Source organism: Oncorhynchus tshawytscha, linkage group LG14 (assembly GCF_018296145.1).
Source record: "Oncorhynchus tshawytscha isolate Ot180627B linkage group LG14, Otsh_v2.0, whole genome shotgun sequence".
NCBI classification, from domain to species: domain Eukaryota; kingdom Metazoa; phylum Chordata; class Actinopteri; order Salmoniformes; family Salmonidae; genus Oncorhynchus; species Oncorhynchus tshawytscha.
The window spans coordinates 252,093-266,686 of record NC_056442.1 but is presented as its reverse complement, the minus strand read 5'-3'; the positions used below and the strand labels follow the sequence as shown (position 1 = coordinate 266,686).

Sequence of the window (14,594 nt, the reverse complement as noted above, 5' to 3'; positions counted from 1 at the left end):
GAAATTCACATATACATCGCTAGCAACAGATGCCCTATATGAATGAATGCAACAACACAGGCCTTTTAACCTCACCATATGTTCTGTATTAGTATGTCCTGCTCAAGGGACAGAGAAACACACACACACACACACACACACTTCATCTTCCACAATGAAAATGGGCTTCCTGCAAACAGCCATGTGACTCAGAGAGACCGTCAAACCAGGTTGTGTTCACACAAATGAGCAGAGCGTCATTGTCTTTCACCACAGGATAAACAAAAAGTTGTGTTATGCCCTAAGGACAACAATAAAGTTCTGTTTGGTCAAAGTGGACCCATTTAATAACGAATGGACTTCAGATGTGCTTATCTTTAACTACCAGTAACTGCCTTATGCCTGTGTTAGACCCTAGGAAGCTTGCCATTACCTGAGAGAATGAGAGAGAACACATGGTAGTCAAGACAAATTGGACAACGCCATTCAGCCTAAACAAGATTGTAAATCAGTTTAATAAAGGATGAGAAAAAATAGGAAAAAATTGAGGGAGTAAATTCTGAGATTATTAAGTTTGTTCCCAGTCAAATGTGTCTTTGTAATTACAGTGCCGTCTATGAGAAAAGCGAATCATTCGGCGTAATAAATTCATGTCATATTTCCACTCGAACCAGATTTCTTTCTATATTTCTTAGTGATTGAACACAACTGTTTGCTTAATATGGCATGCTGACTTGCGTCTTGAGAATAGTTTGGTGGAAAATGGACTTGACTATTTTTACAGACTTTTACTGAACTGAGACAGCTGGGTATGAATTCCATTTTCCAAAGCAACTTTAGCAACAAATGACATTCATTGCATTCATTTTAGTGTAGCCTATACACCAATGTTCCTCAGGACAATGTGGAGCAGTGAACTGACACTCACTCACCATCATGTCATTGGACTCTTCTGGTTTGGTGGTGGGTCTCCCTCCCAGAAACAAGTTATCAACTGGAAAATAAAACAGTCGTACACAAATCAACTGGAGAACCCTTTTACCTTTTCACACAAATCCCAGGACTAAACCCTTATTTAGCAGTGGTCGCCAACCCTGTTCCTGGAGGACTGCTCTCTGAGCAGGCTTTTGTTTCAGCACTAACACACTTAATTGTACTAGATCAACTAATCCTCAATACTATTATTAGTCTGGTTAGGTGTGTAAGTTCTGGGCTGGAATAAAAGCCTTCTCATAATGTACCTCTCTAGGACCAGAGTTCATGACCACCTGTTGTACAGTTTAGCCGGTCTGTAGACCTACCTTGTTCTTGCTGCATTGATTCGGGGTCTACATCCAGAGTTGTGTTGCTCATGAAGTTCTCCTTGTGCAGGGCTTCAGTGATGTAGTTTCGGAAGTCTGTTATGGTGTAGACCACAGTGGGGCGTTCAACAGCGTCACGGTAAGACTTCTCCACCACGTTGGACTGGAGGTTGATGTAGTCCATGGTCTCGTTACTGATGCCTGCCCCGTCCACTTCCAGAGTCACTGCGTAGTGGACTACCACAGACAAGATACCCCTAGAGGAGCAATATTCATTTGATAGAGAGAGAGAGACATATTGAGGAACAGAGAGCGACATTGAGGAACAGAGAGACACATTGAGGAACAGAGAGCGACATTGAGGAACAGAGAGACACATTGAGGAACAGAGAGAGACATTGAGGAACAGAGAGACACATTGAGGAACAGAGAGACACATTGAGGAACAGAGAGACACATTGAGGAACAGAGAGAAACATTGAGGAACAGAGAGACACATTGAGGAACAGAGAGACACATTGAGGAACAGAGAGACACATTGAGGAACAGAGAGACACATTGAGGAACAGAGAGAGAGAGAGAGAAAGACACATTGAGGAACAGAGAGAAACACATTGAGTAACAGAGAGAGACACATTGAGGAACAGAGAGAGAGAGAGAGACACATTGAGGAACAGAGAGAGACACATTGAGGAACAGAGACACATTGAAGAACAGAGAGACACAATAAGGAACAGAGAGACACATTGAGGAACAGAGAGACACATTGAGGAACAGAGAGACACATTGAGGAACAGAGAGACACATTGAGGAACAGAGAGAGAGAGACACATTGAGGAACAGAGAGACAAATTGAGGAACAGAGAGACACATTGAGGAACAGAGAGACACATTGAGGAACAGAGAGAGAGAGACACATTGAGGATCAGAGAAACATATTGAGGAACAGAGAGAGAGACACATTGAGGAACAGAGAGACATACTGAGGAACAGAGAGAGACATTGAGGAACAGAGAGACACAATAAGGAACAGAGAGACACATTGAGGAACAGGAGACACATTGAGGAACAAAGAAACACATTGAGGAACAGAGAGACACATTGAGGAACAGAGAGACACATTGAGGAACATAGAGAGACACATTGAGGAACAGAGAGACACTGAGGAATAGAGAGACACATTGAGGAACAGTGAGACACATTGAGGAACAGAGAGACACATTGAGGAACAGAGAGACACATTGAGGAACAGAGAGACACATTGAGGAACAGAGAGACACATTGAGGAACATAGAGAGACACATTGAGGAACAGAGAAAGACACATTGAGGAACAGAGAGACGCATTGAAGAACAGAGAGACACAATAAGGAACAGAGAGACACAATAAGGAACAGAGAAACACATTGAGGAACAGAGAGGGGTGCCCTCATCTTGGATAAGGTTGCATGGCTCAAATGTCTCAAGTAGAAATGATTGTTACACTTTACTTAGAGCCCACAGGTATAATGAATTATAATGCAGTCATAATGCTCTCATAGGGATCACAAGTGATTCCCAGTCTGTTGAATAGATGCCACATAATAAGACATCATGTCATGTTGGACATAATAAAACATTATAAGAGCTGAAAAAATACTTAAAACAAGTCATAAAAATTAGGGAAAGTGCTGTGAAAACATAATTAGTGATTGTGTGAGTTTACCCACAAGGGTTGGTTAAACCGGTCCTAGCTTAAAGAGGTCCTAGCTTAAAGAGGTCCTAGCTTAAAGAGGTCCTAGCTTAATTATTACAGAGGTCCTAACTTAAAGAGGTCCTAGTTTAGGCACAGTGCAGTCAAAAACGTGATTCTCCTGTGTTTTATAGATATTTCCACACAATGAGGTTGGAATTTTACTGTGAAATTGTGAAAATTATGATAATTATGCCCTTTAAGTATAAGAACTGTTTAAAAAGACTGCCTGAAATTTCTGCCTGTTTTGGTGGTATGGAGCTTATGCCTTTCCATGGTTACATCACTATGCTGTCAGTTATTTAATAGAACAATTAGAAAGAGAGTTTCAAACCTCTCTGCCAATACCAGCTAGTTTTCAGTTTTCCCCTCCTAACACAGACCACTCCCAGACAGTCCGAGGGAAATTCTCGCTTGAGAAATGTTTCATTGCTAAGAAGATATTTCTGTTTCTTTTATACTATTTTAAATGAAAACAATGACAGTAAGATACTTAATTGTTACCCAGAAATGATTTGATATTGAGATAAAAACGGCTGCATTGGAACTTTAAAGTGGTCCTAGCTTGGAGAAGCTATATCCTAATCTAGATACTGTGTTCTGAGGCATAATATTTCCCCCTAGTGTGGGAGAACCTGGTCAGTTTATGACCATCTTCCCTTTCTCCCCCCAGACAGCCCAATTCTCCTTCAGCTCTAATTCCCTGGCTGCTCCGTTTAAAGGTTGCATGCTAACAGGGCTTTATATGACCTGCAGAACAAACTGTGAAGAGCCGAAGGTGGGTTAAAGGCCTCACTGTGCTCGCAACGTTTAGTTTTCCACGATGCCAGTTTGTAGGGGAAACCAGTGAGGGGCTAAACCAGCGGGGGAATCTGGCCTGGAGCCTCCGTACTGGTTGACAATCAGGAGGAAAGTGATCTTGTCATAAAACTCTGCCTTTAATCTCATCATCATGACTGGCAGGGGGCCAGCGGGGTGAGCGATGGGGCTTACCCCACTTCGGGGCTGATTGACCATTGCAAGGTCATTAACTGTAAACTGGAGCATTGCAGAACTCACATAGAACTCACATAGAAGTCCAATGTGACATGTAGCCAAAAGGAATCATATGTTTTAGCTTCGTTTTTTGTGCTTTTCGTGCCTGCAATGGTGCCGATGCACTGAGCTATAATGATTGACAGGCATTGGAAGTATGCTTGTAATGCTGGTAAACATAGTGTGGAACAACTGATCTGAAGACTGTGGCAAGTAAGCAGAAAACATCTAACCATGCAGTAGGTACGGTAAAGGCTTGGTTCTTTGGCTCAGCCAGACACAGATGCACATGCATATCCCATTAGTAGATATACATGTGAGATAGACTCAGTGGGATTTGGGTTAGCTCAACTGTGTAGTCATAATGGTTGAACTGGGAGTGATAGCATTGCAATGAGATGGATTTATCACGCTCCAGTGCACTTTCACACAGGTATCTAGCCTGTTATTACAGCACTCTCCAGGACGTCATCAACTGTAATGTGCGTGTCAGTGGTCGTTGTCATGGATTTAGGAGCCATAAATCCTGACATGTGAATCCATTAACAGTAACCAGGTTTCCAGCCATCCTTTTTATGCGAGTAAAGTACATGTTGGATAAAAAATGTCACGACAGGCCTGATGGGAACAGCAAATCTGTCGGTAAATCTGTCGACAAAACAAATCCGCTAGACAAGGTGGGAGTTAATTATGCGAGATATGGCGGTGGAAACGCCTCTATGTGAATACATTGATAAATATTGAGGGTCTTATTCTGGTGACATGATGATCGATGCTTGGCTGGCTGCCGTTTGACAAATCAAAATGATTATCCATAACAATCTCATCGTTAAAGTAGCCTGCTGTATATGCTATCTGTTGGCTAGAGTGCACGTGCCAAAGTCATAGGGGGCACATTCACTATATAATGCAAGATTTGTGGTGAAAAAAAACATCATTAGAGTTGTGAGGGAAACCCATTTAACTTCGATTTATTATTCAGTACATGGGAATGTAACTGCAAAAGTTATTTCCATGTGCACTACATCATCACGCACAGCATTTTATCCGCATCAAGCATGTGGTTTTATGCAGATTTTAGAATATTCGCATGAACATCTGTAGCCAACTGGATGTAAACCTTGTGAGACAGTTATTTGGGTCAGAAGAAAGAAAATATGCTTACCTTTGAAGGTCCTTCTGGGGCCTGGACACATTTGGAAAAGACAAAGAAATATTAGAAGTTGATATTGAAATAGCATATTGCCTGTTCAATTAAATATGATGCTTTATAGGTAGTAGATCAATGGATTCATAGCTGTTAATGATGCTTACCTGAATTCAACTACAAAGACCTTCTTGAACCCTGGTAACCTTTCAAATGCATCTTCAATCTAGATGAGAACGATGAAAAGAAAACACACTTAGTTAATTACCACGTCAAGTTGGAGTTTTTCTCAGGAGAATGAAAAAGATCCACTCTGTTCGCCAGACATGCCTGCGTCTATACCAGTACTGTGAATCCCTTACGCCACCAGTTAGCGATATCATTCTCAGTCCAGGACCACATAGGATGATCAGTTACTGCAGTATAGACAAAAATCAAGTCAGTCCCCTGTCCAAGTCGGTGTAGTGGCTGTCTGTGTGCTAAAGCTGTCCTCTAGGATCTGTGCCACCTCCCTTCTTTCCCATCTTGGCCAGCAGCAGTAAGGCTCTGTCCTGTTGTTTACTTATTCATCCTCTCTGTATGTCTGCTTCTCAAATGGCACCCTATTCCCTATTTAGTGCACTAATTTTGACCCGAGCCCCACGGGGCTCTGATCAGGCCCTGGTCAAAAGCACTGCACTATATTGGGAAATAGGCGGCCATTTGGGACACGTCTATAACTAATGGCCTCTGCTCTGACATAAACTCTGGCTCTGCCGGAGAAAAGGACAAAATGTGAGGTGGCAACATCCAGCGATGGGAATACACCGTCCGTCCCTGTGGGTTCCCAGCAGAGGACATGATTCCAGAGCTGTCACACTGACTGGTGGACCTCTGATTTTTCCAGGCAGCTTTCTTCCTGTTCTTCAGTGAATACAGTATATAGCTGGCAAGCCCGGACAACCAGTACAACATTCAAAAGCTGTTTACAGTAAATAGATACAGTAGAATATATATAGATATCTTTCAACCTCTTCTGAACTTTCTGTTTCTACTCTGTACACGCAAGAGTTAATCATGTAAAATACACTGTCCAAAACATTAGGAACACCTGCTTTCCATGACAGATGGATCCCTTATTGATGTCACCTGTTAAATCCACTTCAGACAGTGTAGATGAAGGGGAGAAGACGGGTTAAAGAAGGATTTTTAAGCCTGGAGACAATTGAGACATGGAGTGGGTATGTGTACCATTCAGAAGGTGAATGGGCAAGACAAATTATTTGAGTGCCTTTGAACTGGGTATGATAGCAGGTGCCAGGCACACCGGTTTGAGTGTTTCAAAAACTGCAACGCAACAGTTTCCCGTGTGTATCTGGAATGGTCCACCACCCAAAGGACATAAAGCCAACTTGACACAACAGGAAAGTATTGGAGTCAACATGGGCCAGCATCCCTGTGGAACGCTTTTGACACCTTGTAGAGTCCATGCCCTGACGAATTGAGGCTGTTCTGAGGGCAAACGGAGGTGCAACTCAATATTAGGAAGGTGTTCCTAATGTTCTGTACACTCAGTGTACATCCTGTATGTGAAAACAAAAACAAAAGCGTGTGTCAAAAAGGACGGTACCAAACAATTGTTTTTACCAAGAGCCTGCATGGGGAGAGCAGTATACCAACTCTACTGTACCTTATGGGTGAAATGTTTGGCCACGCGTTGGTAGTAGAAGCTAGAGGGGTCTCTCAGGGCGTCGTTGTAGTTCTCTCCCTTCAGCTGGATGCTGAGTTCTACCACCTGCTCCTTCATGGGTGTGGACGGCCTCGTCATGATGTCCTCGACCTCATTGCCCAGCTAAACACAGGACACAAAACAGATCACATCATTACAATATCACTTCACTCTCATTCATTTCAGTAGACAGTGTCTTTAATCTATTGCTGATGCACCTCTCTTATTGTGTGTTTAAGAAGGCTTCTATCCTTTATGAAGTAACAATTTGATTATTGATATTGTATTTCATTGATTGCAATAATAATAACCTCATCATTGCTTACTGTGTTTTCCACCTCTGTTATGATATCTTGGATCCCCAGGAAGTCATCATTTGTTTCTTCTGGTTCTTCTGTGACCCTATAACGACCACCATTATTGTTCTCCTCTGCATCCCTATAACGATCGCCATTATTGTTCTCCTCTGTGTCCGTCAAAATTCCAGTTTCAGTGGTGACCTCATGAGTAATCTCCACAGCAGCCTCCTGTGTCGCCTCTGGTGTGGACTCACCTGCAGCCTCTGTGGTTATCTCTGCTGCAGCTTCTGAACGCTCTAAAATGATCTCTTCGGAAGCCTCTTCTGTAGTTTCTGTAATTATCTTTTTGGAAGCCTCTTCTGTAGCTTCTGGAATGATCTCGTCTACTGCCTCAGATGGGACCCCTTCTGAAGCCTCTGGAGTTTCCTCCTCTGATGGTTCTGGAATTTCCTCCTCTGAAGTTTCTGGAATTTCTTCGTCTGAAGGTTCTGGTGTTATCTCTTCTGGAGTCACTGAAACTATTTCTTCTACAGTTTCTCTTGAGTCTTCTTCAGCAGCTTCCAGCGTTATCTCTACAGTCTCTGGGGGGATTTCTTCTACAGCCTCTGGAGTGTCTTCCACTGCAGTCTCCAAAGGGACCTCTTCTGCTTCCTCAGGAACTTCTTCAGTAGACTCCGGAGTTACCTCTATCTCCACCTCGGGATTGTCCTCTACTGCAGTTTCTTCTGTAATCTCCTCAGCCTCTGGAGGTTCCTCCACTACATATTCTGGAGTTACCTCTACTTCAACCTCAGGAGTGACCTCCAAAGTGGCTTCTGAGGTGACCTCCACCGTAACTTCCTTCATCTCTACTTCAGCCTCAGGAGTGACTTCAGCCTTTATTGTTGCTTCTTCAGTGATCCCTGTTACATCCTCTGGAACGGCATTTACGGAAGTTTCTGGAGTGACTTCTTCCTCAGGACCAATCTCTATTACCACTTCATTAGTAGTAGTGGCCAAAGTATCCTCTAGCACAGCCTCTGGAGTGATCTCCTCAGTAGCCTCGAGAATCAAATGCGTTGTGGCGTCTGAGATAACTTCCTCTAAAATCTCAGGGGTCTCCTCTTCAGTGTCTTCTGGGGCAACATTTACGGTAGCCTCTGAGGTGACCTCCACAGGGAGCTCATGAACGTCTCCATCTGAACCCTCTGAAGGGATCTCCATGGCAGCTTCAGGCTCTGAATTGTCCTCTGGAGAAACTTTTGGAGTCAACTCTGCTGCAGCTTCCTCATCTGTAGTCTCAGAAGTGTCCTCTGGAGAAATGTCTGGAGTTAATTCTGCTGCATCCTCTGGAATATCCTCATCTGTAGTATCTTCTGACGTTGCCTTGGTAGCAATGTCTGAAGTGGTCTCCAAAGTGATGTTTTCTTCTACCGCAGCCTTTGTGATCTCCTCATCTGTGGTATCTGAAGTGACCTCTATGGCAGCCTCTTTAATCTTCTCATCTATGGTGTCTGAAGTGATTTCTGTGTCACCCTCTGTGATCTCCTTGTCTATGATATCTGAAGTGATTTCTGTGTCACCCTCTGTGATCTCCTTGTCTATGGTGTCTGAAGTGATTTCTGTAGTAGCCTCGGTGATCTCCTTGTCTATGGTATCTGAAGTGATTTCTGTAGTACCCTCTGTGATCTCCTTGTACATGGTATCTGAAGTGATTTCTGTGGCAGCCTCCGAAGGCGCTTCAGAAGTGGTTTCAGAAATGTCCTCCAAAGAAGTTTCTGGAATAAATGTTATTTCAGGTTCTGGGATATCCTTGTCTGTGGACCCAACAGGCATATCGATGGCAGCTTCTGAAGGGACCTCTGCAGGGATCTCAATGGCAGCCTCTGATGGGACCTCTATAGGGATCACAATGGCAGCTTCTGTTGGGACCTCTGCAGCGGCCTCTTCTGCCTCCTCCACTGTATTGTGTGTGGTATCTGAGATTACTTCCTCATACATTTTCCCAATAACCTCATTAATGGGCTCGTGGATGACAGTGACAATAGGTTCAGGTGTGATCTCCACAGTGTCATCTGAGGTAGCATCGGATGTTTCCTCAACAGCAGCCATATTAACCTCCTGGACAGCCTCATCGCTAGTCTCAGCAATGACTTCAACTGCTGTTTCGGAGTTGATGTCAAAGGCAGCTTCGGTAGTGGCGTCCTCTCCTATCTCCTGTATTGTCTCGTCGGTCTCTGAGGTGACGTCAATGTCAGCATCTTCAGTCACAGAGTCAGTCGTTTCTGGCGGGACCATCTCTGTGACCTCCTCAACTGGCTCTGCAGTAATGACAGGAATGACGTCAACATCTCCTCGCAAGGTTGGGAAGGTGTCTGGCTGTACGACAATGACTTCATTGTCTACAGAAGAAAACAAGAAGGGACCCAGAAACAAAGAATATATAAGTATGAATAAAAAGAGGGTTTATTATACGTGACACAGAATACAATTATATAAGAAAACATTCTACATGACATCAATGAATTGCTACTGAACATGTCTGGCACTAAAATTGAAAAGTAGTGTGTTCAGACAAGTGGTTCAGACAATCTCTTAGGAAAGTCTAGCGGTCCCTCTATCCACTGTCAACGTGGTGTGTCATTAAGAAGGATTAAAGGCCTATTCTGGGAGCAACGCGTGTCTTGATCAGGCTACAGTAGTCCTATGCAGCACCCACAATAACCTCAAGACAGTACTACACTACAGACAGGGGTAATAATCTAGCTATACTGTCACTGATCAACAGATGGCATAAAAGACAGAGGAATTTTGCCCAGACACTGAATTGAGGTTAAGAGGTTAACCTTTTTGGGTGGTGGCCAATTCTGGTGGAGTTGCCGCGGTTGGACTGTGTGAAAGAGAGACAATCCATCAGTAACTTCAACATGTTGGACTGTGTGAAAGAGAGACAATTAATCAGTAATTTCAACATGTTGGACTGTGTGAAAGAGAGACAATCAATCAGTAATTTCAACATGTTGGACTGTGTGAAAGAGAGACAATCAATCAGTAACTTCATCATGTTGGACTGTGTGAAAGAGAGACAATCAATCAGTAACTTCAACATGTTGGACTGTGTGAAAGAGAGACAATCAATCAGTAACTTCAACATGTTGGACTGTGTGAAAGAGAGACAATCAATCAGTAATTTCAACATGTTGGACTGTGTGAAAGAGAGACAATCAATCAGTAACTTCATCATGTTGGACTGTGTGAAAGAGAGACAATCAATCAGTAACTTCAACATGTTGGACTGTGTGAAAGAGAGACAATCAATCAGTAACTTCAACATGTTGGACTGTGTGAAAGAGAGACAATCAATCAGTAACTTCCACATATTGGACTGTGTGAAAGGGAGACAATCAATCAGTAACTTCAACATGTTGGACTGTGTGAAAGAGAGACAATCAATCAGTAACTTCAACATGTTGGACTGTGTGAAAGAGAGACAATCAATCAGTAACTTCAACATGTTGGACTGTGTGAAAGAGAGACAATCAATCAGTAACTTCCACATGTGATACAAAAGATTCTAGGTTGTAAAGCTCCCACTTTACAATAAGCACCCCTCATACCTGTGTAATAAAATGGCAGTTACACAGGAATGTACAGCGTCATTACAATAATTACATAGTACTTCAAACTGGTATACCTGTTCAAATGGCTTTCAAGCTATTGTGATGTCATTTGCAAATCTTTAACATTTTGTAAATCAAAACCAGGTATTACATGTTGTTACACTGTAGCCCTGTATGTAACTACCAGGTATTACACTGTAGCCCTGTATGTAACTACCAGGTATTACACTGTAGCCCTGTATGTAACTACCAGGTATTACAAAAGTAGACCTGCTATAATACTTTCCTGTTACTGTCTACATGCGTGTAGCTTACAGGCACAGCAAGCTGTCTACAGCAGTGGCTATGATCATACAACAATGTAGTAGTTGTATGAATCTGGTTGAAGCGAGGGGGGGAAGGTTGAGCAGGCTGCAAAGTTGTGTGGTGCACGGAGGCTGCCGTGACGGCACATTTACATGTTACATTTTCATCATTTAGCAGACTCTTATCCAGAGCGACTTATATACATGTTCATACTTTTTTCATACTAGTCCCTGTGGGAATCGAACCCACAACCCTGGTGTTGCAAGCGCCATGCTCTACCAACTGAGCTACATGGGACTACATCACTGTTATGGATAGCATACAACACAGCAGTGTTTCTATAGAGCTGTGTGGGCACCAAGACAGCAGGCTTTAGTGTTGGGAACAGGCCTACCTGCACACTTTGGACCCTGAGCTTGTGGGCTCGCTGACGTGGATGGGACGGGGATGAGGAGAACATGGAAGTGGTGTAAATACAATGTGGTTGATGAGGGGTTGAGGTTGAGTAACGTGTGTGACGTTCAGCGGGATGCAACATTCTGTACGTCTGCTCTAAGTGACCTGAACGTTCTGTAACGTTGCAACCTGCTGAGCGTAACCCAGGCATGTACTTATTTTGCGTTGTGACAGAATGCAAGTGCTGGTATCTCACAGAGACATTGGAACGTTTGGAACTCACCTATTCAGAGCAGCAGTCATCACCACTCTCTGAAATAAAAACAGAATCCATTGATAAATAAAGCTTCTCAATCACATACCAATAAACTACACACACTTGGACACACACACGCATACTCATACACATCAATATCCGTAACGTTTTAGACATCAAATTGTACAAAATTCTCACTCACAGCCCTAACAAGAGAGACGTGCTCCTCTGATCGGCTGAAGTTGCTGCCAATCTCCATCACGCTGACAGTTCCATCCTGACATAAGTTAACCCAGGCCTGGTACTCATCTCTCTCAGGTAGACGGTCCCAGAAGATCTTGAACGCCTCCCACACCGTCTCCTGACACACTGGGCAGCACACAGACACAGGACTGGGTCAGAGACTAACTTTCACACCCAGAATTTTTTTGTGTACTTCCTGATTGGACAGAATTGAAATGGAATTGACCCCAACTCTGATTGACACAGAGACATGTGACACAGAGGTCGCACTCTGTGACACAGATGGATGTAGAAGAAGACCCGCTTAACGTATATGAATATTCAATCTAGATTAAATAACACTGTGTAGTACAAGGACATGGTAACCAAAACAAACATTGCCATTTAGCTGACATTTAGCCAGCGATCCTGACAGGAAAAATCTCTCCAATGGACAGCTATGAAAAATGAAGGCAATCAGGGAAATGTGAGGTCATTTTTTGATCCATACACACATATACTCCCAGGTTCCAGACAGCATCACCATTTCACCACCCCTGCTGACATTGAAATTACTTCTCAGCTCAAGACATGTGGTTTTCACAATGTACCAGTACCTCTGCTTTGGAACAAAAAAAGCTGGCAAAAAACGTTAACCCCCTTTCTTTTTCTCTCAATCTGCAGCCACATCTGTAGGCTACATTTCAGGTTTGGAGGCTGAGGACAACCAGAAAGCCCTTGGTAGAGGAGCTAGCGGGAGCAGGCCTGAGGGCTCTCATATTTTCCTGGCAGCATGGCTCATCTGATCAATGTCTAGAGGACTACTATTTCGGTAGCGAGGCAGGGTTCAGACCGAGGACTGGGGCTTTCCCTCTAAGCTTCCCCAGGTGGAGCACCACGTGTTCGGATTGAACTGACAGAAGGCTGTCTGGTGCCAGGCTCTCTGCCTGGCCTTACCTGAAATCTGGCCCTTACCCGTATCAATCAGTCTATACCAAAATGAGGTTTGACTTTGAACTTAAACGTGGAGCGTTTCTCAGCCTCCATGACTGACTACCATAACTATAGCCCTTGAATCATGATAGATTAGTTACTGTCGTTGATTAACTTCCAGTAATTTCCCTTGAGTTCCAACAAGGTTCTGAACCATTGTTTCAAACAAACGACTGATAGAGAATGGTAACACCGGGCTGTATTTCAGCGGCTGAAGCCATGCACGTGGATGACCATAGGGCTTTAATAAAGAGGCTGGAAAAGTACTGCTTACTGCATGGTTCATGTTGGAGGTGATTAAAGAGCACACATTTACATGACAAACATCTATTTATCTTCCCCACCTGTCCATTCCCAATTAAATATAAGATAATCACAGAAAGTTGTACTCATTTTGATGGTATATAATGGTTTTGTTAGCCTTCTGTCACATACACTCTTAGAAAAAAAAGGCACTATCTAGAACCTAAAAGGGTTCTTCGGCTGTCCCCATAGGAGAACCTTTTGAGGAACCCTTCTTGGTTGCAGGTAGACCCCGCTTGTTTCCAGGTAGAACCCTTTTGGCTTCCACGTAAAACCCTTTCCACATTGGGTTCTACATGGAACCCAAAAGGGTTTTACCTGGAACCAAAAGGGTTATTCTATGGGGACAGCTGAAGAACCCTTTTGAAAACCTTTTGCATAAGAGTGCATGCACCACAGGAATTCAATTAATCTGGCTGAACAACAAAGATTGTAGATGAATAGACTCCAGGTCATAATGAATCCCCAGGGCCCATGAGATACAGTAGTGAAAAAGCTTACCTCGCTGGTGAAAGTACTTCAGATGGTTTTCTATCGCCTGGTCTACAGTCTCTTGAGAACAAAGCTTCACTCCACTGGGAAAAAGAATATTCCGCTTTCGTCTAGAAATAGCACCCTTTCCTTTGTATGTCTTGTGGGTCAAGGCCTCCAGACCTTCATCTGACTCCAGTTGTCTTGAAATCCCAGAGAGGTCTTGAGAATTCAAGTGTTTCACTACCAAACCTCTATCCATAGCAACCCCATGCGAAGCATCTGTAAAAGTACATGAGACAGTTAAACATGTGATCAGAAGTCAAACAGCCATCATTAAATCCTCTACTGTACCTACCCGTGTCAAAGTATCCTGTCAGAAGGATGGCAGACACAACCCAAAAAACACAGTTCCTCGTTAGCCCCGGCATTTCTCAAAGAGCCAAGATCCAAGATGCAGCCCCAGTCTAGAGTAAATCTTCTCAATCCTTCTCAGTTCATCAACAAGAGGGTTTTGTTTACTGTCCATCCACTTGATAACATTGTGTAAAAATAGGGCTATTCCTCTGGTTATTCCTCGTGAGCTAGGCTATCCCCCCAGTGTAACGGGATGTGGTTACAGTGCTGAAGACAGCTCCCCAGCCTTACTCAGGTAAGCAGATGGGACTTTGGCAAGAGATTTCTTTCTGCTTCCTAATCCTATTTGATAAGCTTTAGTGGTGCCTCTGCAAGACTTTAGTCTAACCGTGCATGGTTGTTTAACTTGTGAATAATCTGTGTAGGCCAATGTTGGGAATAGGGATAGTGATGGTCATTGTATTTTTTACATAATTGCATACTTTCACAGC

General features: G+C 43.4%; 1 protein-coding gene across 1 annotated transcript in view; it reads right to left on the bottom strand.

Moving 5' to 3' along the window:
* Positions 1 to 14,356, bottom strand: part of impg2b (interphotoreceptor matrix proteoglycan 2b) — a 29,874-nt gene extending 15,518 nt beyond the window's left edge. Inside the window, exons 1-12 of the mRNA XM_042296663.1 lie at positions 14,105 to 14,356; positions 13,777 to 14,028; positions 11,960 to 12,126; positions 11,785 to 11,813; positions 11,500 to 11,532; positions 10,026 to 10,069; positions 7,228 to 9,581; positions 6,863 to 7,024; positions 5,361 to 5,419; positions 5,212 to 5,232; positions 1,281 to 1,537; positions 912 to 973 (exon numbers count right to left, since the gene is read on the bottom strand). Of these exons, the coding sequence (XP_042152597.1) occupies positions 912 to 973; positions 1,281 to 1,537; positions 5,212 to 5,232; positions 5,361 to 5,419; positions 6,863 to 7,024; positions 7,228 to 9,581; positions 10,026 to 10,069; positions 11,500 to 11,532; positions 11,785 to 11,813; positions 11,960 to 12,126; positions 13,777 to 14,028; positions 14,105 to 14,177 (3,513 nt within the window). The 5' untranslated portion in view covers positions 14,178 to 14,356. The remainder of the gene's footprint in view (positions 1 to 911; positions 974 to 1,280; positions 1,538 to 5,211; positions 5,233 to 5,360; positions 5,420 to 6,862; positions 7,025 to 7,227; positions 9,582 to 10,025; positions 10,070 to 11,499; positions 11,533 to 11,784; positions 11,814 to 11,959; positions 12,127 to 13,776; positions 14,029 to 14,104) is intronic.
* Between the last annotated feature and the right edge of the window lie 238 nt (positions 14,357 to 14,594).